General features: G+C 44.8%; 4 protein-coding genes across 4 annotated transcripts in view; 2 read left to right on the forward strand and 2 right to left on the reverse strand.

Moving 5' to 3' along the window:
- Positions 1-22,654, forward strand: part of LOC140717809 (uncharacterized) — an 845,297-nt gene that overhangs the window by 737,687 nt on the left and 84,956 nt on the right. The gene's annotated exons all lie outside the window — the stretch shown is intronic.
- LOC140717577 (histone H4) lies at positions 11,567-16,481 on the forward strand. Its single transcript, XM_073031148.1, has 2 exons — positions 11,567-11,958; positions 15,590-16,481. The coding sequence occupies exon 1, from the start codon at positions 11,567-11,569 to the stop codon at positions 11,876-11,878; it is 312 nt and encodes a 103-aa protein (XP_072887249.1). The 3' UTR covers positions 11,879-11,958; positions 15,590-16,481.
- Positions 12,608-12,991, reverse strand: LOC140717806 (histone H2AX-like). The gene has a single exon (XM_073031528.1). The coding sequence runs from the start codon at positions 12,989-12,991 to the stop codon at positions 12,608-12,610; it is 384 nt and encodes a 127-aa protein (XP_072887629.1).
- LOC140717808 (histone H2B 1/2-like) lies at positions 13,918-14,330 on the reverse strand. The gene has a single exon (XM_073031530.1). The coding sequence runs from the start codon at positions 14,304-14,306 to the stop codon at positions 13,932-13,934; it is 375 nt and encodes a 124-aa protein (XP_072887631.1). The 5' UTR covers positions 14,307-14,330; the 3' UTR covers positions 13,918-13,931.

Raw genomic sequence — 22,654 nt, forward strand, 5'->3', positions numbered from 1 at the left:
GTGAGATTGTCGATGAAAAAGCGGGAGGTGCGGAGGGCCATAACTCAGTATTATATTGTGAAGAATGTGTTTTCAGCTGAGGTATTGGAAAATATCCCTGAATAGGCACCAGCCAGTGGGATGGCTCAGTTAGAGTTGGAGAAATTAAGGTTGGAACATGAAATTAAATTAAAACAGCTGAAAAAGAGAAAGAAAGTGCCGAAAAGGAAAAAGAGCAGCAAAGAGCCAGAAAGCAACGGGAGCATGCGCTGCAGCTAAAGGAGTTAGAGGTGAAGAGGGAGCAGGAAAGAGCTGAGAAACAAAGGGAGCATGAAATTCAGTTAAAACAGCTGGAAGCAGCTGAGAAAGAAAACAAAAGAGCTGAGAAGGAGAGGGAGGCAGAGAAACAGAGGCAACATGACTTGGACATGGAGAGGTTAAGGCAAGAGTGAAGAGCTCAAGGGTCAGACCGAAAGGAGCGGTTTAATGTTAGTCGGGAGTTTAGGTTAGTATCTCCGTTCGAGGAAACGGATGTTGATAGTTATTTCTTGCATTTTGAAAAGGTGGCAGTGAATCAGATGTGGCCCAAAGAGCAATGGATGGCGTTGTCACAAAGTGTGTTAAAAGGGAAGGCACAACGGGCATATGCGGCATTGTCCATGGAGGAGGAGTCTGAGAATTATGAGAAAGTAAAGGAGGCCATTCTTCGGACCTATGAATTGGTACCTGAAGCCTATAGACAGAAGTTCCGAAATTTAAAGAAAGGGTGGAATCAGACATATACCGAGTTTGCCTATGAGAATGGTGTGCTCTTGGATCGCTGGTGTGCAGCAGAAATAGTGGAAGAAGATTTTTGGCATCTCAGGGAGTTAATTCTGATTGAGGAATTTAAAGGTTGTGTTTCGTATGATATCCGGATGTATTTGAATGAGAAGCCGAATAAGTCCATCTCCGAATTTGCTAGGTTTGCAGATGAATATGCCCTAACCCACAAGACAAAGTTTTCCTCGAATAAAAGTTACCAGAGAGACCGTGGGAATGGTAGAGAAAGCCCGCCGGCTGAGGCAGAGGTCCCGCCGGGAGCTAGTGGTAAGATTGAGGAGGAGAGGCAAGACGACAGGAGAGGTCCTGGCTTGAACTGTTTTAATTGTGGAAAGGAGGGACATATTGCATCTAGGTGCCTTGCTCCGAGGAAGGAGACAGGGAAATGGAAAGCAGCAGTCCCAATAGGATGTGCTGTGGTGATCAGTAAATCAACGAGAGAGCCCCAGGTAGACAGAGTACGAGAAGGGTCTGAGAAATGTATTCCAAAAGGAACCGTGTCTGTGAGAGAGGGAGACACACCAGTTCCGGTGCGGATCTGGAGAGACATGGGAGCTGAACTGTCATTGATTAGCAGTAAGGTACTGGATTTTGGTCATAGGACGGGAATGGTAGCTTTGAGAGGAATAGGAAAAGGGACAGAAGCGGTTCCCTTGCATAGGATCATTATAAATTGTGATCTGGTATCTGGACCAGTTGAAATAGGGGTGCGATCAGAATTCCCGAGAACTGACATGGACGTCCTTCTGGGTAACGATTTAGCCGATGGTAAGGTTTGGTCAGCAATAAAGCTGACGAGTCAGCCTGTGAGTGTTGAGGTCCCGCCCCTAGATTCCAAGATCTGTCCCGCATGCGCGATCACTCGCAGCATGTCGAGAAAGGCAGCTGAGAATGAGACCAGTTTAAATCAGGCCGGTATCGATTTGGCCGAGACGTTTTTACCGACCCTGTCCCAAGAGGGTGGTAAAACGGAGAATAGGAAAGTGAAAAAGAGTAAGGGTGAGGAGGTAGACCTGACCTTAGCCAGGAGAAAATTTACAGAGGCACGAAGTAAAGATGAGAAACAGATAAGGCTGTTAAAAGTTCCAGAGTTGGACATGGATGATCTGCCTGGTTTGGCAGAACTGTTTGAAGAAGTTGAAAATTCTAAATGTGTTCCCGATAATGAAATGAGGGCAGTCCCAGATGAAAAGGATGCCATTACCTTGAAGAAGTCTGCTGGGTTGGCAGATGAGGTTGTTTCAGCCCCCGGGGTTGAGTTTACTCCGGAAGGGAGTTGCCCAGCGAGTAACTGGGAGGATCAGAGGAATTTAGAATTTGAAAAGGGTACAGGTATTGAAAGCCTGGAAGAGGCAAATGTCCCATTTGGGTGTGTTCAAGATGTGGATGCACGTGGTACTGAACCTAGTAATGGAGCTCAGAAAAAGTCTGAGGTATTTGATTCAGTTGAAAAGGAATGCAGTCCTTGTGGGTCAGATGGACTTGGTTCAGTGAAGAAAGGGTTAACCTTGGTAATAGTGGGAAGTGAGAATTCCCAGTTGTTTGTGTTCGAAGGTGTGTTAAAAGTTAGTGAGGAGATAAAAGGTGGTGATGTGAATCTTATTATTGAAGGAAAAGGGAAAAGTGTAGTTCCAACATTGAATGAAGAAAATTTAAAGTCTGGATTGATGTGAGAAGCAGCAACCAGGCTACAGAGACAATGGCTTGGTAACACGGTGCCTGCGGTGCTGCGAATCAATTACAGGTTAAGTTGGAATGTAAAGGTGCCCCACACGCTATTGTTATTCAAGAGTGTGGTGTGAAAAAAAGCAGAATTCGAAATGCTGTTTGAACAAAGAGGGATCGCTTTCAGATCTTAAATTGAGAACTAATAGCATGAAGGGTCCTGAAGAGAAAACTAGCAACTTGCTTAAATTTAAAGAATTGTGTGGAGATTCGGAAAATGGTCTAAGTTTGGAACACATTGTTGATAAAATAACTCCTATGAAAGGAGCGGGGAAAGCCTATTTCACCATGGTGCACAAGCTCACCACTTGGGAGTTAACTGGGAAAGGGGCGAGGGTTGATGGGATGCCATTTTAAATAACCTGATCCGGTTTTAAGGGATTTCGACAAAGCATGTGAATAATAAAGACAACCTCGATGGAAGATTGACTGTTAAGTTTGAAAGTAACATAAAGATTAGTATTTGCATGAACTTTTGTAGTATACATGTAAGCTAAGATCACAACTCTTTAGTTTTTGTTTGCTGAAGAAAAGGAATAAAAATAGGTAGTTATTAAATTGGAGTCTGATGCTACAAGACTTTATTAAGGTACAAGATGTTAAGATATTAAAGGCAGTGACAATGTAATCGTTAACTGTTTAGATGCTGAATTGAATGTATAACTGTATTACTTTGTAGTAAAAAAAACTTTTGTATTGTGTTAGGTTCTAAAATCCTGTAAGACTGCATTAATCCATTTTTACCAATGGTAAGAAGGCTTTGAAGGAACGGGGTGTTACGAATGTGCCACAACTCTGAGGGGCCGAAGGGTAGAAAGTAGCCCCCTCCTTTTTGAGAATCGCAAGATCGCTATTAATTCGGCTCTGGGACCCAGGAAATGAGAGAGAGATGTCCAGAATACACAAGACTTGGAATGTGTCCTGGCCTCCGCCACAGATAACGGCCATTGTCTCTTGGAGATGGAATTGTGTGTTGAGTACTGTACAATTCATTGAAGCCCCTCAGGAGATGACCAGAGTGAGCTGGTTGAGGGATTGCATCATCTCAACCTGATTGACATCTGAGACCCCGTGAGTAAGGATAAAAGAGGGTCTGGGGAACAACCCATTTAGACGCACCAGGGGAAACGCTAGAAATCCCATGACGGTGTTTAATAGCGACAGCCGGTGGGGGGCTCGCGTGTGTCCTTTCCCTTTGCCTGGGATTGGGGCCTTACCACGGAAGAACGGCTTTAGCTAAAGGACCGGCTACACCAACGGAACTCTCGAAGGATCGAAATCATAAAAAGGAAAACCTGGCAAGTTTCTAAAAATCTCTCTTGACTCCAACCAAAGGCTGCAGCCTGAATGAACTGAGTGACTTTTATATTTCCATTGGACAATACATTATCCCCTAGACAATGATAGAGCTTATTTCTTATTGATTATTATTATACCCGCACTTTTAGATTTAGTATTGATGACGTATATTATCTGTATGTTTGCATTGATATTATTTTTGTGTATGTTTACTAATAAATACTGTTAAAAATAGTACCATCAGACTTCACCGGACCTCTCTATCTTTGTTGGTAAGTGAACCTGTTACGGGGTTCGTAACAAAGGTCAGAGGAAGAAAGTGAAGGAAAGAAAGTGATGGAGACTTGGAATGCACTGTCAGGAGTGCTGGCAGAGGCAGAGAGCACAGGGGTATTTAGGGAACTCTTAGACAGACACAGGAATATGTAGACAGTGTCCAAAGGGCCACTCCTGTACTGTCCTATGTTCTATGAACAGCGAATGTCCTCTGGGCATGGATCCATACAAGAGACTGGGGTATTATATCCCCAACAGAAAAATGGTTGTGGGAGGGGCAGGACCAGCAACTCATTTTTAACAGGAGAAATTCTACAGGTATGATGGATGGAGGGAAGACAGGAGGGAGAGATGTGTTTGATCAGGAAGAACATCTCAGTGGTACTTAGAAACATGGAAAACCTACAGCACAATACAGGCCCTTCGGCCCACAATGCAATGCCGATCATGCACTTACTTTAGAAATTACCTAGGGTTACCCATAGCCCTCTATGTTTCTAAGCTCCATGTCCCTATCCAGGAGTAAAATACCCTATCATATCCAACTCCACTACTGAGAAAACGTTTAGAAGATATTTACCTGGAGAAGACATTCTTGGGGATTGTACCAATACTATTGAAATAAGGAATGGATGCTTTGATGGGATTGTATTATAAGACTTCAAACAGTCAGCAGGAATAAGAGCAGTCAATAGGGTTTTATATAGGTATATGTCTAGGGGGAATAGGTATATGTCTAGGGGGAAAAAGTCCAGCCACTCTCCAACCCCGCCTCCCGTATACGCAGGTGCTCTGGGAATGAAGTTAATGCAGCGTCGCACACACAATATCAAACTCACAATCCCTGTTATCAGCAATTCTAAAGCTAAACAACTGCGATTGAAAACACTTACCATAACAAAGAAGCATTCTTACTCTTAACAAAACAAAGAAGGCATTTTGATTGACATACACATTACATTGTACAGTTGTAATAGAGGGACATTTCAACCTCCATCATGTTGAATGGGAAGGCTGGAGAGCCAAGGGTTTGGTGGAGCAGAATTTATGTTGTCCAGGAAAGTTTTCTCAATCAGTATGTAGAAGTTCCTATTGCACCTCCATTTGGGAAATCTGACTGGATAAGTGACTAGTAGTTCAGTGCTGAAGAACTCAATCCACCCACCCACTCCGTTTTGGCTGAGGAGCTGGTGCAGGGGCAGTATTTCAGGATTCTGGATCACTGGAACCTCTTCTGGTCCGGAGGTGACATTTACAAGAGGGAACCAGAACTCCATTCACTGAATGGAGAGATTGAAGCTAAATTGGATGCCACGTACAGCAATACTATTACGATGGATTTTCAGGTAAATTCACATCTGGCATGGATTTTGTTTAAAGACCAGCTGCACAGTGTTTCAGGGCCAGTTTATTCCAGTGGGTTCATGATGGCAAGGTACAGGATCCTTGGATGATGAGAGAGGAAGTTAGTCAAGGAGCAGGAAGAAGCATATATAAGGCTTAGGAAATGGAAATCAAACAAGGTGAGGTGTTTGACAATATCACACATGGTAGCTCAACAAAGAATGTAGGTGATGTGGCTGTTTGACTTCCCCAAGGAAGTGAAAGGGGAGTGGTGCATGGGTCCTGTTCGGGGTGCAGGACTGTGATGAGCAGTGATGCACAGAGGTCTATGTTAGGACATCAGTTGTTCATGATATAAACGATGTGGATAAAAATGTGGTAGTTTGTGTGAGTACATTTGCAGATGACATAAAAATTTGTGCCTCTGTGCATTGCACAGAAGAGTTCCAAAGGAAACAGCAGGATATCGATCGGTTGCTGATATGGGCAGAGAAGTAGCAGATGGAGTTGAATCTGGCTACATATTGTGAGATCCAACATAAAGGTTGGGTACACAGTTAATGGCATGAACATTAACAGTATTGATATACAGAAGAATGTTGGGTCCAGGCAGGTTGGTTCCCTAAAACTGGGATCACAGGTTGACAGGGCGGTAAAGCCAGTGTATAACATGTTTGCCTTCATCAGGCACGGCATTGAGTACAAGCACCAGGACATTATGTTACAGTTTATAAAATGCTGGTTAGGCCACATTGAGAGTAGTGTTCAGTTCTGGTCACCGCATTATAGAAAGCATGTGGAGGTTGTGGAGCAGGGGCAGAAGCTGTTAACCAGGATGTCTGGAGGAGGAGTGAGGAGAGGAGAGGCTCGACATGCTGGAGATTTTGCCTCTGGAGTGGCGTCAGCTCAGGAGAGATTTTATAGAAAGTTACAAATGTCTTCTACTAGAAAGCATGTATTTAAGATCAGAGGAAGAAAGTGAAGAAAGCAGTGGTGGGGACTTGGAATGCACTGTCAGGGGAGGTGGCAGAGGCAGAGAGCACAGGGGTATTCAGGGAAGTCTTAGACGCAGGAATCTGTAGAGAAGTGACTGGTACTGCGGTGCTGAAGAACTCGATCCACCCACCCCCTCCCTTTTCTCCCTGGCACAAACCAAAGTCTGTTCTCAGAGCGACCCACCGCCCACAGAGGGAGCCTCGCCGGAGATCTGACCAAACTGACAGTTTCTTTCACAAAATGTTCGTTTATATTCAGAGAACCAGATGGACGAGATTTTCAGTAAATACTGTCGGTAAATGTACCTTTGTAGGTAACTGTAAAGCAGCAAATATTATTGTTCTGTGAGGCGATGGGAATTGCTCATGGATTAACGAACAGGCGATGCTGCCGCCTGCTGCACACCGGAACAGTCCAGGGTCAACCCGCAACGCGGCTTCACGTCATGAATGCCGGAGTCGTTCAGTGACCGGAGATTAAATTCTCCCTCTGGGGGTGCCTATCTGCAACGAGAGGAAGCTCCTTTCAGCCCACAGAGAGGGGAAAATGAGTCGGGACTGAAGCGATCCGGTGTTTGTGAAAACATATCGGTTTACTTTGCGGAAAAAAAAAGCATTTTGTGACTGTGACAGACGCGGTATATCGAGCGGACGTAAATCACCGGCCGCTCAGCCCTTCCACAGACATTCTGAGCGGCTCTGCAAAGAGCCTTCGGGTAAATAGGTTCTCTGATTCAGTATCTGCGTTCTCCATCTCTCCCTGTCAACCTGCAAACCACAGGCGAAGCCCATTACATATACTCCATTCTTCAAAACCTCTGCAAGACCGACCCCACCTTGAACCTACCACCCTGCCCCGGGGTGAAGCCTCACCTCCAGCCTGACCTGAGACCCATAGTGGAACAACACTAGTCACCAGCATCGGATCACAAAGCCACCCTTTGCCATCACTCTGTCTCCTATTGCAAAGCCAATTCTGGATCCAGCTTAACCAATGGCCGGACTGAGACCCATTTGAACCACATCACTAAACTTTCTCAGGAGACCTGTGCGAGGGAGTTTCGGACCAATGAACTAGTCTGTGTCTGCAGGGATGACCACATATGTGTACACGATAATGACAGGCACTGATCCTGTGGATAGTCAGTGGCTTTTCCCCAGGGCTGAAATGGCTAACATGAGAGGACATAGTTTTAAGTTGCTTGAAAGTAGGTACAGAGTAGATGTCAGGGGTAATTTTTTTCTTTACACAAAGAGTAGTGAGTGCGTGGAATTGGCTGCCGGTGACGCTGGTGGAGGCAGAAACAATAGGGTCTTTTAAGAGACACCTGGATGGCGACATAGAGCTTAGAAAAATAGAGGGCTAGGTGTAAAGGCTAGGTCAGGGGTGTCAAGCTACTGGCCCATGGGCTGCATATGGCCGACGAAGGGGTCCAGTCTGGCCCGCAGGATGATTTGGGGGAATAAAGTATATTCATGACCACTTATTATGCATCAGTATGGCAGCCGTACAATAGGAGGCAGTTTACCAACCGCTGTGCATAAGCACCTACCACCCCACACTAAAGACCATTAGGGCCCCACGTACATCGTCAGACACAGTATAAACACACAGAGTACGCGGGTCAGCAACATCTGTAGCAAGGCTGAGACTGTTTGCTGCTGTGGTTCAAAATGCTTTCGAAGTAAAGAAAAGTTGACATTGAAGGTCGGATATTCAACGATAATTGGAAAGACCGTTTTTCCTTCTGTGAAGTCAACAGCAAACCTGTGTGTCTGATATGCTCGCAACAAGTGGCCGTGACAAAAGAGTACAATATCAAATGACACTATGAGACGTCACATGGAGAAAAATATGACAAGTACGCAGGACGACTCAGAACGCAAAACGTGCACGATCTTGGAAGCAGCTCTGAAAAAACAGCAATCAGAGTTCACCCAAAGTCCAGAGACTCATGCTGGTGCTGTGAAGACCAGCTATATTATTGCCAACAAAACAGCTGCTGCGTCGAAGCCATACTCCGAGGGGGAATTCATCAGAGCATGCATACTGACGGCGGCTGAGCTGGTGTGCCCTGAGAAGAGACAGGTTTTTGGTAATATCAGCTTGTCAAGAAATACGGTGGCAGAGATATTCGTGGCCCTTGCAGGGGTTTCCAACAATCAACTAAAAGACAAAGTGAAGTCATTTATTGCCTTCTCTATTGCAATTGATGAGAGCACTGATGTGACTGATGTAGCTCAATTGGGAGTCTTTATTCATGGTGTTGATGCATCTTTGACCGTCACCAAGGAGTTTGTGGAGATGGTGCCCATGACATACACCGCAACGGCGAACGACGTTTTCTCCAGCCTTGTCGAGGCCTTGGACAGACTGGGGGTTGAGAGGAGTCACACTGTCAGCATGGGAACATTTGGCGGTCCATCGTCAGGAAAAAGTCACGTGTTGTTGCGAAACTCAGAGAGAAAGTTCAGACAGAGAATCCAGAGCAGGAAATCTGGAAGTTTCATGGTATTATACACCAAGAGGCATTATGTAGCAGGAACCTGAATATAGACAATGTCATGGATGTAGTAATCAAAACGGTTAATTTTATTAGAGCCAAGGGACTCAACCATCCGCAATTTGACACTCTTTTCTCTGAAAGTAATATGGGACACGTCCTACCCTACCACACTGAAGTCCACTGGTTAAGCAGAGGGGTTCCGCTCAAATGTTTCTTTTTCAATAACGTGCGGAAATTGGACTATTCATGAACGAAAAAGGGAAGCCAGGCAGAGATGGATGACCCAGACTGGCTTCATAATCTTGCATTTTTGGTGGATATAACAGAGCACGTAAATGTGCTTAATGTTAACATGCAAGGCTGCAACAACCTTGTTACAGAATATTACCACAGCATTTGTGTCTTTCAAATTAAATTAGGCCTATGGGAGATGCAATTATCCCGGAGCAACCCAGCTCATTTCCTCTCTTTGCAGTCTGTGTGTGTCACTCATGGAAATAATGACAACATGGACAGGTACAAGGACAAAACATCATGGCTGAAAAGTGAGTTTCAGTATCGTTTCCAAGTCTTCACTCAGGTCGAGACGGAATTCTCACAATTTTGCTCGCTGTTTGCCGTCAATGCAGCATCAGATGTGCTGGAGGAATGCCAAATGGAACTAATTGAAATTCAGTGTAACTTTACTTTATTGTCACCAAACAATTGATACTAGAGTGTACAATCATCACAGCGATATTTGATTCTGCGCTTTGCGCTCCCTGAAGTACAAATTGAATTAATTATAATAAAAATTTAAATTATAAATCATAAATAGAAAATAGAAAAGGGAAAGTATGGTAGTGCAAGTCAGGTCCGGATATTTGGAGTGTACAGCCCAGATCCGGGTCAGGATCTGTTCAGCAGTCTTATCACAGTTGGAAGGAAGCTGTTCCCAAATCTGGCCATATAAATCTTCATGCTCCTGAACCTTCTCCCGGAGGGAAGAGGGACAATAAGTGTGTTGGCTCGGTGGGTCTTGTCCTTGATTATCCTGCCAGCACTTCTCCGACAGCGTGTAGTATAAAGTGAGTCCAAGGAAGGAAGATTGGTTTGTGTGATGTGCTGGACTGTGTTCATGATCTTCTGCAGCTTCTTCCAGTCCGGGACAGGATAACTTCCATACCAGGTTGTGATGCACCCTAGAAGAATGCTTTCTACGGTGCACCTATAAAATTAGGGAGGGTTTTAGGGGACAGGCCAAATTTCTTCAGCAAGTAAATGCGCTGGTTGGCCGCCTTGGCAGTGGACTCTACTTGGTTAGACCAAGTCAGGTCATTTGTGATATTCACCCCGAGGAACTTAAAGCTTTTGACCTGTTCCACCTGCGCACCACTGATGTAGATGGGGTTGTGTGGTTCGCTACGCCTTCTGAAGTCAACAACCAATTCCTTCATCTTGCTGACGTTGAGGGATAGGTTATTGTCTTCACACCATGCTACCAGGTTCTTAATTTCCTCTCTGTACTCAGACTCATCATTACCCAAGATACGGCCTACAACTCGGCTTTGAAATATAAATCTGAGACTGTGGGTCTGGACTCATTCTATCAATACCTGGGACTGGTGGGCATGAGATCGTATTTTGCCCAATCCGGCCCGTGACCTTAAATGAGTTTGACACTCCTGGGCTAGGTAGTTCTAAGCAAGGGATATGTTCAGCACAGCTTTAAGGGCCGAAGGGCCTGTATTGTGCTGTAAGGCTTTCTATGTTTCTATGAGTTACTCCTTACTCCAAATAGGATGAAAAAATAAGTAAATACAAAAGAAATAATAGATACAAAAACCTGCAGATTCTGTACACTGAAGCAAAAGCAGGAAACAGAAATCCCCAGGCCTGGTAGCTCATCAACCTTCCCAGCAAAACGTTTTAAACTGTAACAAAACAGGAGTCATTGCAAACTTGTAAAAGTTTGGACTGAGTTGTGAAGACCGGTGAGGATTCTGCAAAGGGGTAGATACGGGTGACGTGATCGGACACAGGTCTGGCAGCTGTGGGGGAGGGAGGGTGTGAACTTGTACATTTAAAATATGTAATACAGAACATTTTCTAATTGTTCACAGAGAACATGGCCGGGCAGATCGAATGAGGAATGCGACCGTGGGTTTCTGATGAAGGGTCTTCGGTCAGATACGTTAACTCTGTTTCTCTGACCACGGGCGCAGTGTCTCTATTTTTTACTGGAAAGTCAGCGTTCCCGTCCTCGCAAATGTTCTGTTTCAGAATATCATCATTTAATTTTTGGGGAATTGAACAGGAATTAGAAGAGATTATGTGTCAGTTCTAAAGCGTGTTATGTGTTAACGTTACAAACTGACATTCAATATTGAAGGTGTGCTTCTGAAAGTTTATCCGAGCGTTGTGGTTCTGTTCTGTTGGAAACTGGCGGGTGCAGTAAAGTGAAGGCGGAGCTGGACGATGAGAAGCCGCTCTCGGCTCTGTCCGTCACTCTGACTCTGTCTCCTCCCCTCCCCGCCTCTGTCTCTCTGCGCGTTTCTCGGGCAGGTCGGGGCGCTGTGTATAAAAGGAGACAGCCTCAGTCTGTTTGTCACTGAGCAGCGACCCGAGTGAAGCAGCATCATGTCTGGCAGAGGGAAAGGAGGCAAAGGACTGGGCAAAGGCGGAGCCAAGCGGCACCGTAAAGTGCTCCGTGATAACATCCAGGGCATCACCAAACCGGCCATTCGCCGTCTGGCTCGCCGTGGCGGCGTCAAGCGGATCTCGGGTCTGATCTACGAGGAGACCCGCGGGGTGCTGAAGGTTTTCCTGGAGAATGTGATCCGAGATGCGGTCACCTACACTGAACACGCCAAGCGCAAGACGGTCACTGCCATGGATGTGGTGTACGCTCTGAAACGCCAGGGCCGCACTCTCTATGGCTTCGGCGGCTGAAAAATTCCCACTTTCTCCCGAGCACAAAACAAAGGCTCTTCTAAGAGCCACCCACCGCCTCACAGAGGGAGCAGGATCAGGTGAAGATTTAATATTTATTTAATTAATGTTTTTGCTGAAGCTCAAAGTTATCGTAATTCTCGGGATGAGGAGATTGTCTCACAGATATTGATGAACTACACTTGCTTTCATTATGTAGTGTCAGGGTAAATCTGACCCCTACCCTCTCGCTGCAGTTCTCCCGCAAAGTTGGGTTTACCTTGGATCTTGACATCACGATTCAGCTTGTTCTGGAAAGTAATACAGGTCATTTAATTTCACTCTCGTTCCTCAAAAAAAAAATCTCAATTATTTCCAAATTGGCGTGTAAGTAATGGAAAGTAGAGGTAATGACTTCCGATCGCCTGTAAAGCTCATCGTTCACCCATTACCCCCAATCCGGCGTAACGGCTCTGGAATGGCGGGCGGATAGAAGCCAATCATAGGCCTGGTTAATATACTTGACATCTGACGGGACAGTACAACAGTCAGTGCAGGACTCAGCTCCATGTCAGGCAGCGCTCCGACTACTGACTGCCGCACACCAGTAAGGTATTTCATTGTAACCTACAGTAAGGGACTGAAAGTGAGACCTTTCCACCGCGCTCTTACCGGATAGCAGCCCTTCCACGGACATTGTGAGTGGCTCTGAAAAGAGCCTTTGAGTCACTGGGTTCAGTGTCTGTCAGTTTACTTACTGGCAGCGCCGGTTTTCTTGGGCAACAGGACAGCCTGGATGTTGGGTAACACACCGCCCTGAGCGATAGTCACCCCTCCCAGCAGCTTGTTCAGCTCCTCGTCGTTGCGGACGGCCAGCTGCAGGTGCCGGGGGATGATGCGGGTCTTCTTATTGTCCCGGGCCGCGTTACCGGCCAATTCGAGGATTTCGGCCGTCAGATACTCGAGCACAGCAGCTAGATAGACCGGGGCTCCGGCACCCACCCGCTCAGCATAGTTGCCCTTTCTCAGGAGCCTATGAACCCGGCCGACCGGGAACTGCAGTCCAGCCCGAGAAGAGCGAGATTTGGCCTTGGACCGAGCTTTGCCAGCGCCGCCTTTTCCACGTCCAGACATTTCCACAGTCACAGCAACTGCTAACTTCAAAAGAGAATAAAGGAATGTTCACCCCGCCCCCAACTCGCCCTTTTTATACCTTCTTTGAGAATGCAAACCTATGTTTGTGATTGGTGTGATCCTGCTTATTCTCATTGGTGAAGAGAAAAGCTTCAATCGAAGAACTGTCTTAATCACCAATCAGCAGTCCGTAAAAGCAGAAGCGCGGAGTGTAACCGTCTCCTCCCCAAAGTGCACTGAAATTTCGATAAAAGCCCGCCAAAAAATAAATCTATTGTTCACATTTAATCAGAAATCACATAATTGCAGATCTGTTTGACGACTGAGTGTTCACATTTCCCCGTTACTCAATCCGAGCGCATTTATTGCAAGTGTGATTGATATTGAAATGTCTGGGAACTCGATTTTCTAATTTCTTTAAACCCGTAACGGAACTGAATAAAACTGACCCTCAGCTTCTGCCCGCGGTCGGTCATTGTGTAAACGGTATCAGATTATGGACAAACGGCTCCTCAAACTGTAACTAGCCTCTAGTCTGCAATTTTAAAAAGTTTTTCTATGAAAGAACCATTAACTCCTTCAGGCCTCGCATTGAAATGAGATTCCTAGAAGTTACCCAACTGTAACTAATATAAATTCCTGAACCCACAGCTAAAACAGCAACGGCAGCAATCCTCCGCTCGACACGGATACCGGCAGGGACGGACTGATGGGGATGGGGAGGTTACAATTCCGTGTCAGAGCAGTGGGAGGAATGTAAAGCACCGGGATTATACGACGAGGAGGAACCGGATATTCCAACTGCACTTTAGGTCTTTTAAGTCACCAGACATAAAAATATGTGCAACTTATTGTCTAAATGTCAGTACAACTCTCTCACTGAAATTGTGAGTGGCTCTTAAAAGAGCCGTTGTGTTTTCGATCATCTCACTGGGGAGCTTTACTTGGAGCTGGTGTACTTGGTCACCGCCTTTGTTCCTTCGGACACGGCGTGCTTGGCCAGCTCCCCGGGCAGCAGCAGGCGCACGGCGGTCTGGATCTCCCGGGATGTGATGGTTGACCGCTTGTTGTATTGGGCCAAGCGGGAAGCCTCGCCCCCGATTCGCTCGAAGATATCGTTGACGAAGGAGTTCATGATGCTCATGGCCTTGGAGGAGATGCCGGTGTCGGGGTGAACCTGCTTCATCACTTTGTAGATGTAGATGGAGTAACTCTCCTTCCTCAGCCTCTTGCGTTTCTTCCCTGCCTTACCCGCTGGTTTGGGTAAAGCTTTCTTTGCGCCCTTCTTCGGAGCGGATTTCGCTGCCTCAGGCATTTCGTCTGTCCGTTTCAGACCCAGAAATAAGCAGAACTGGCTGGGAGCCCAAACTAAATAGGCAGCCCCCTGAACAGTATGCTAATGAGGGATGGAAATGCTTAGGATTCCCAATGGCTATTTGAAGAAACGATGCATGCAGACAAATCATTTGATTGGCTATCTGAAGGAACAGCACAACCAATCAGAACTCTCTCCGCTGCCCATTGTCGTTTTGGCTAACACCGTGGACTGGGAACTGGCGCTGATCGCTGGGATTTGCGGCTGTTGGTTAATTCGGCAGGAGGGAAATCTAAAATACACAATGGGCCATAAAGTATAGGCGCAGTATTCGGCCATTCGACCTATGGTGTCTGCTGGAAAAGCAGATGGAATGAGAAAAACACACACTTGATAATATGAAACACTTACGTAATGAAACATGGCAGCAGGAGATCGAAAGTCCATTTGTCATCATGAGAGACCCATTTCTGAGTGAGGGTGAAAGTCGTTTATTGTCATATGCAACTGGCTTGCAGCAGATTCAGAGACACGCAGTATCGGAGACACAACATTCACAGAATAAAAACATACTCTACAGAATTATAAAGAGGCAACAAAATTTCAACAAGAGCCCATTGCATTGTAAAGTGGTCAAAGTGGTGCTACTCAGGTGGTGATAAGGGTTGTCCAGGTTTGTTAAACAACAGATTGTCTCTACCCGTCTGAATCTGGTACAGTGTGAGAGTGAGGTGTTCATTCTGTATCTGTCAGTCTCTGGGACTGTGAGGGAGTTGGACCTCGCACTGTATCTTCCAACCTCTCATGCAGTGTAAATGGATAAAATTCTTCCAGATTCATTCTTGCAGTTGATCTCTTTGATTAAATCAAGTTTGCTTCTTAAATAAAATCATAAAATGCGATGAGGCCACACTTAGCTTGGAAGAACAACATTTTCTATCTGGGTAGCTTCCAAACTGATAGCATGAACATCAAGTTCTTGAATGTCTGGTAATGCCCCCCTCACCAATTCCCCTTCCCTTTTTCTTCTCTCGCCTTGCCCACCCATCACCTCTCCCGTGTGCTCCTCCCCTCTTCTCTTTCTTCCATGGCCTTCTCTCTCTTTCACCAATCAAATTCCCAGCTCTTTACTTCATTCCTCCCTTTCAGCATTCACCCATCACCTTGTTTTCTCTCTCCCTTATCCCCACCTTTGAACTCTACTCCTTGTCTGTTTGTCTCCAGTCTTGCCAAATGTTTTTGGACTGAAACATTGACTGTATATATTTTTTTTTGTCCTACAGATGCTGCCTGGCCTGCTGAGTTCCTTCCGCATTATGTGTGTGTTGTTTGGATTTCCAGCATCTACAGATTTTCTCTTGTTTGTGACACAATGTTGTATATTGGTATCTCAGGGATGATGTATTTGGTTACATTGAACTACTCTGAATGGACTTTGCAGCAGAGCATCCAGAGCAACAAGACCAGACCATTGAATCCAACTCTGGGCTTGTGATAAATATGTAACTTCCCTCGAGACTCTGTGTGGGAGGGTTTGAATGGGGTGTATTGTGTAGCAACATTCGGGCTGATGGAATTGAGAATGATTTTGACTGTAGATATGTAACCAGTGTGTCCACAGTGATCAGTGATGGGGCCTCTGTATGATCAGATTAAAATACACATGGGCTGATCAGATTGCTGATAACATGAATGTTGGTGCAGTTGTGGGTGGTGAACATACAGACAGATCTGGATGCAGACCAGTTGGAAACCTGGATGGTGAAATGGGTACAGAGTTTAATCTGGACAAGTGTGAGGAGTTTTATTGGTCCAATGTTGGAGGAAACTCCACAGTAAATGGCAACACCCTTAGGAGCACTGATATACTGAGGGATCTTGATGTGTTCGTCCATATCATCCTGCAAGTGACATTGAAAGGAAATAAACTGCTATAAGGATCACAGAGGGGGAGCAGTGAGAGGACTGGGGTGTCTGTGTAGATTAATGTAATGGGTGGAAACATGCAGAATTAACAACCACCAACATTGAGTTGTGTTTCTCTTTAAAAGGCTGGACAGATGTTATGTAATTACGTGATTTTTTTAAAAACCGTGCTTTGTTTCTGTGTTTGGAGGACCATAAATGAGTTGTTATATTTGTCCATAAACATAAAATGCCTCATGCTATTTTATTTGTAAAGATCCACAATAACATACTGGGTACCAGTAGCATTCACACAACAAAAATACCGCAGTGTCAGTCTGCAACGAGAAAGCCCGATCACATTCTCTTCAGGTTCAATGGCATTGCTGACTCTGAGTTTACCACTGTCAAATGCTAACAAATATGTGCTCTTAGTAGGTCTGTGGGAAATACCCAGGATGTGAACCTGTACTAATGGAGAGTGACAAACTGAGCCAAGTCACAGTTTGATGAAGGGCAGAGAGGAAAAAAGAGAATTTGATGCTGTGTCCTTATGCCTGAACTATTCCCAGTTAGAAGTGTTGATCCTACAAATTGTGTTCAGCCTCACTGCAGTGTGACATCAGATGTCAACATAAAAACTAAAATAATCTCAGCTGAAATATTGTCTTTCATCTGTTGGTCTTCTTTACAAACATTTTACAGGATAAAAAAGGCAAAGAATTTCTGTCTCAGAATCTCAAACACAACAGTGTGTCAGGTCTGATGTGTCTGCCAGTTCCCTAGCATTTGAAGGCTACCAATCATTGAATGTGAAGGAGGAGATGGTGGAGAAGGCAGCACACCAGTCTGAACAAGGAGAACCCCAATACATGGACATGTCCTTGATCTGACCTGATAAATGGCCACAGAGTTGATACCGCTGAGCTGACATTCACCACCTCTCATCTTGCAAGGGATTCACCAGGCCACTGCACTTGCAGATACACCAGCCAGTTCACAGGGGGAGAGGCCATTCACCTGCTCTGTGTGTGGGATGGGATTCATTCAGTCACATGAGCTGTTACACCATCAGCCGGGTCACACCGGTGAGCAGCTAGACTTGGCTCAGTTGTCTCTGTCTCTCAGTATAGCTTCACACCTATTCCGAGCATGGGAAGATATTCATTCAGTTCACCCACTTTGTGAGGCTCCAGTGAGTTTATAATACATAGAGGACCCACTTCGGTCTTGTGTCAGCAAAGAAATTTACACAGTCATCCCACCTGCTGAAACACTGGCAACTTCACATCAAGGAGGAAGTTGAAATAAGCTCTATGTGAACATTTGAACCATCATGGTGGCTGAATCTAGTTGGAAGTTCATGTGAGGCTGTTAATGTCAGATTTTGCAGATATTGTGACTGATCACTGGTCACTGAGTATTGGAGGGTTCGTTCTGTTGATGTTAATCTTAAAATACCTTGTATTAATATTGTGGATCTGTGACAAATTAATCAGCTCTATTTCAAATCCTGTGTCTCAGATGCTTCCTGCCTGTCACACAGCTAATGTACAGTAGAGAGGCCACTCAGTCCATCTGGTACCTGCTCATGTTCCTATTCTACACTAGAGCTTTCAAATCCATCCCTGCTGTTCACCTCTCACTCACCCTATAATATTCAGGTTACAACTGCTCAGTCTGTGACTGAAGAGGTTTACTTTGAATTAAATCCATAACTTTCTGGAAACTGCAGAAGATGAATTCACTAGGATTTTGTCGCAGATAGACTTCATTCCTCACAGCTCTGGACCAAGGATGAAGTCTTGTATGGTTAAAATCTTTCTAGAACATAGAAACATAGAAAACCTACATCACAATGCAGGCCCTTCGGCCCACAAGGTTGTGCTGAATATGTCCCTACACTAGAAATTACTAGGCTTACCCACAGCCTTTTATTTTTCTAAGTTCCATGTACCTATCCAAAAGTCTCTTAAAAGACCCGATCATATCTTCCTTCTCCACCTTTGCCAGCAGCACATTCCACAGACTCACAACTCTCTGAGTAAAATACTTACCCTTGACATCTCCTCTGTACCTACTCCACAGCACCTTATACCTGTGTCCTATTGTGGCAACTATTTCAGCCCCGGGAAAAAGCCTCTGACTATCCACATGATCAATGCCTTTGAACATCTTATACACCTCTGTCATGTCACCTCTCATCCTCTGTCACTCCAAGGAGAAAAAGCTGAGTTCACTCAACCTATCCTCATAAGACATGCTCCCCAAACCAGGTAACATCTTTCTCAATCTCCTCTGCACCCTTTCTATGGCTTCCACATCCTTCCTGTAGTGAGGTGACCAGGCTCAGCACAGCATTCCAAGTGGGGTCTGACCAGGGTCCTCTCTAGCTGCATTATTACCTCTCGGCTTTAAATTCAATTCCACTTTTGATGAAGGCCAATACACCATACGCCTTCTTAACCACTGAGTCAACCTGCAAAACTGCTTTGAGCATCCTATGGACTCAGACTTCAAGATCCCTCTGATCTTACACACTGCCAAGAGCCATACCGTTAATACTTTATTCTGCCATCATATTTGAGCAAGCAAAATGAACCACTTCACACTTATCTGGATTGAGCTCCATCTGCCACTTCTCAGCATAGTTTTGCATCCTATCATTGTCCTGCTGTAACCTCAGACAGTCTTCCATACCATCCACAACACCTCCAACCTTAGTGTCGTCAGCAAACCCACTAACCCATCCCTCCACTTCTTCATCCAGGTCATTTATAAAAATCTCAAAAAGTAAGGGTCCCAGAACAGATCCCTGAGGGACTGCACTCGTGACCAACCTCCATGCAGAATACAACCCATCTACAACCACTCTTTGCTTTCTGTGGGCAAGTCAGTTCTCGATCCACAAAGCAATTTCCCCTTGGATCGCATGCCTCCTTACTTTGTCAATAAGCCTTGCATGGGATACCTTATCAAATGTCTTGCTGAAAACCAAATACACTATATCTACTGTTCTTCCTTCATCAATACGCTTGGTCACATCCTCAAAAAATTCAATCAGGCTCATAAGTCACATCCTGCCCTTGACAAAGCCATGCTGACTACTCCTCATCATATTATACCTCTCCAAATGTTCAAAAATCCTACCTCTCATTATCTTCTCCATCAACTTACCAGCCACTGAGTTAAGACTCACTGGTGTATAATTTCCTGGTCTATGTCTACTCCCTTTCTTGAATAAGTGAACAACATTCACAACCCTCCAGTCATCTGGACCTTCTCCCAACCCTATTGATGATACAAAGATCATTGCCAGAGGCTAAACAATCTCCTTCCTCGCCTCCCACAGTAGCCTGGGGTACATCTTGTCTGGGCCCTGCGATTCATCCAACGTGATGCTTTCCAAAAGCTCGGCACATCCTCTTTCTTAATGTCTACATGCTCAAGCTTTTCAGACTGCTGCAAATCATCACTACAATCACTAAGATCCTCTTCCATAGTGAATACTATAGTATTCATTAAGTACCTCTGCTATTTCCTTCGGTTCCATACACACTTTTCCCACTGTCACATTTGATAGGTCCTATTCTTTCACGTCTTATCCTCCTGCTCTTCCCATACTTGTAGAATGCCTTGGGTTTTTCTTTAATCCTGCCCACCAAGGCCTTCTCATGGCCCCTTCTAGTTCTAATTTCCTTCTTAAGCTCCTTCCTGTTAGCGTTATAACCTTCTACATCTCTAACATAACCTAGCTCTCTGAACCTTTTGTAATGTTTTTCTTTTCTTCTTGACCAGATTTATTGCAGCCTTTGTACACCAGAGTTCCTGCACACTACCATAACTTCCGTGTCTCATTGGAACGTAACTATTGCAGAACTTCACTCAAGTATTCCCTGAACATTTGCCACACTTCCGTACTTTTCCTTGAGAACATTTGTTTCCAATTTCCTGCCTGATAGCCTCATAATTCCCCTTATTCCAATTAAATGCGTTTCTAACTTGCCTGCTCCTATATCTCTTCAATGATATTGTAAAGGAGATAGCATTATAATCACTGTCTCCAAAATGCTCTCCTACTGAGAGATCTGACACCGGACCAGGTTCATTTCCCAATACCAAATCAAGTGCAGCCTCTCCTCTTGTAGGCTTAACTACATATTGTGTCAAGAAGCCTTCCTGAACACAGCTAACAAACTCCACCTTATCTAAAACCCTTGCACTAGGGAGATGCTAATCTATATTTGGCAAATTAAAATTTCCCATCATGACAACTCTGTTATTATTACACCTTTCCAGGATCTGTTTCCCTATCTGCTCCTCGATATCGCTGGTACTATTGGCTCTGCCCTGTTCTATTCACTGTATTGGGTGATTTTCACTGATTTTGAAGGGCCGTGCCTCACACAGCTGGGCTGTTGCAATGCAACACTCTCCTCTAAAGTATGAGTACAATGGTGGGTAAATATTTGATGGAGCAGAAATAAGTGAGGTCAGCACAAATGAGGGCTTGGCAGCTCTAGACGTGCTGGAGGCTCGGTTGATGGGGAGTAGAAGCAGGGAACCAGATCAGGAGGCTGAGGCTACAAATGAAAGTTCAGCAACATCTGGAAACTGATTGACTGAAAAAAAAAAGAAGAGGTTTATGTTTGCAAAATGCTGGTGGGACTCAGTGGCCCCAGCAGCATTTATGGAGAGGAATAAATAGTGAATATTATGGCCCAAAACACTTCATACTATCTAGACTGTTTATTTCTCTGCTTAGATGCTGCCTAACCTGCTGAGTTCCTGCAGTACTTTGTGTGTGTTACTTTGCAGTTTATTCTCAGCATCTGCTGAACCTCGAGTTTCATATTTACATTTCTAAGTGAGTGGGACTTTGACAATTGTCATACAGAGTGCCTGTTGACATTGAGTTATAAAGAGGAGAAAATCTGCAGTTATTGAAATCCAAGGAGAACACACAAAATGCTAGAGAAACTCTGCAGGCCAGGCAGCATCTGTGGATAAATGTACAGTTGACATTTTGGGCCAAGATTCTTCAGCAGGACTGGAGAAAAAACAATGAGGAGTAAATTTTAAGAGTGGGGGAGCGGAGAGAGAAACACAAGTGATAGGTGGAACTGGGAGAGGGAGAGATGAAGTAAAGAGCTGGGAAGTTGATTGGTGAAAGAGCTACAGGGCTGGAGAAGGTGGAGTCTGATAGGAGAGAACAGACGGCCGTGGAAGTTAGAAAAGGGGGGGAGGAACACCCAAGGGAGGTGATGGGCAGGCAACGAGAGGGAAAAGGGGATGGGGAATGATAAGGGAGGGAGGGAATGATGAGGGAGGGAAGGAATGACCAGAAGATCAAGAAATCGATGTTCATGCCATCAGATTGGAGGCTGCCCAGACAGAATACAAGGTATTGTTCTTCCTACCTGAGTGTGGTCTCATCGCAACAGTATATGAGGCGATGGATTGACATTTCCATTGAGTATATTGTTTGTGGAAGATTGCTGTGTTGAAGTAGATGCTGAGTTTTCTGCATAAAAACATCGACTGCTTTTGGAACATGTGGCGTTGAACCAGCACTTGCCCCCTCAAATTAATCCAGTATATTAACAACAGCACGTCACCTCCCTTTTCCAAAATATAATTCAAGCACTCTAATACCATATATCCCATATGTTTACACAAATGGGACATCAGTGATATTGGTCTATAACTAGGAGGATCCAACAGGGGTTTCTCAGGAATTAGAATAGACACTACAATTGCAATTTTCCATGAGGAGGGAAGATGGCCTGAACGCCAATTATGATTCAAAAATGTAATATTATCTCAAGAGAGCTGTAGCTATATGTTTAAACATGCAATAACATGTATCATCCTTTCCTGGAGCCGCCTGACCTGTACTATTAGCTTTCTTAACTTCACACAAAGAAAACTCTACATCACTATCATTGCTACAGCTGGTTTCCAACACATCAGGGTACTCTCTTAAAAGCTTATCCCTACATTGTTTAACGAAGAGTCTCAGCCCAAAACGTCGACAGTGCTTCTCCCGATCGATGCTGCCTGGCCTGCTGTGTTCTACCAGCATTTTGTGGGTGTTGTTGTTTGAATTCCCAGCATCTGCAGATTTCCTCGTGTTTGCCCTACATTGTTTAGTCTCTTCATTATTTTGATTATGAATTACAGCAAATGACCAATCCAGTAACTAAACCCTCTCCATTTCAGTCACAATTGTATCACCTTCTTTAATCAATACTTGGAACCCTATGAATCCCTCACCCCCATTTTCTTAATCCTTCCCCTAACACCTTCAAGTTTAATAATCCTTCCAATTCTAGCACAATATGACCTCTAGTAAATCTTTTTCACAACCTTCATTACTTTCTTCACCACGGCCTGTGACCTGTTACACTTAATAAGATCACGCGGACAGTGATACTTCTTAA

The sequence above is a fragment of the Hemitrygon akajei genome, chromosome 28, assembly GCF_048418815.1.
Source record: "Hemitrygon akajei chromosome 28, sHemAka1.3, whole genome shotgun sequence".
NCBI lineage: Eukaryota > Metazoa > Chordata > Chondrichthyes > Myliobatiformes > Dasyatidae > Hemitrygon > Hemitrygon akajei.

Bases quoted from the DNA above. Each gene is read 5' to 3' on its own strand.
- LOC140717577 (XM_073031148.1), top strand. From the start codon at position 11,567: ATGTCTGGCAGAGGGAAAGGAGGCAAAGGACTGGGCAAAGGCGGAGCC.
- LOC140717806 (XM_073031528.1), bottom strand. From the start codon at position 12,991: ATGTCTGGACGTGGAAAAGGCGGCGCTGGCAAAGCTCGGTCCAAGGCC.
- LOC140717808 (XM_073031530.1), bottom strand. From the start codon at position 14,306: ATGCCTGAGGCAGCGAAATCCGCTCCGAAGAAGGGCGCAAAGAAAGCT.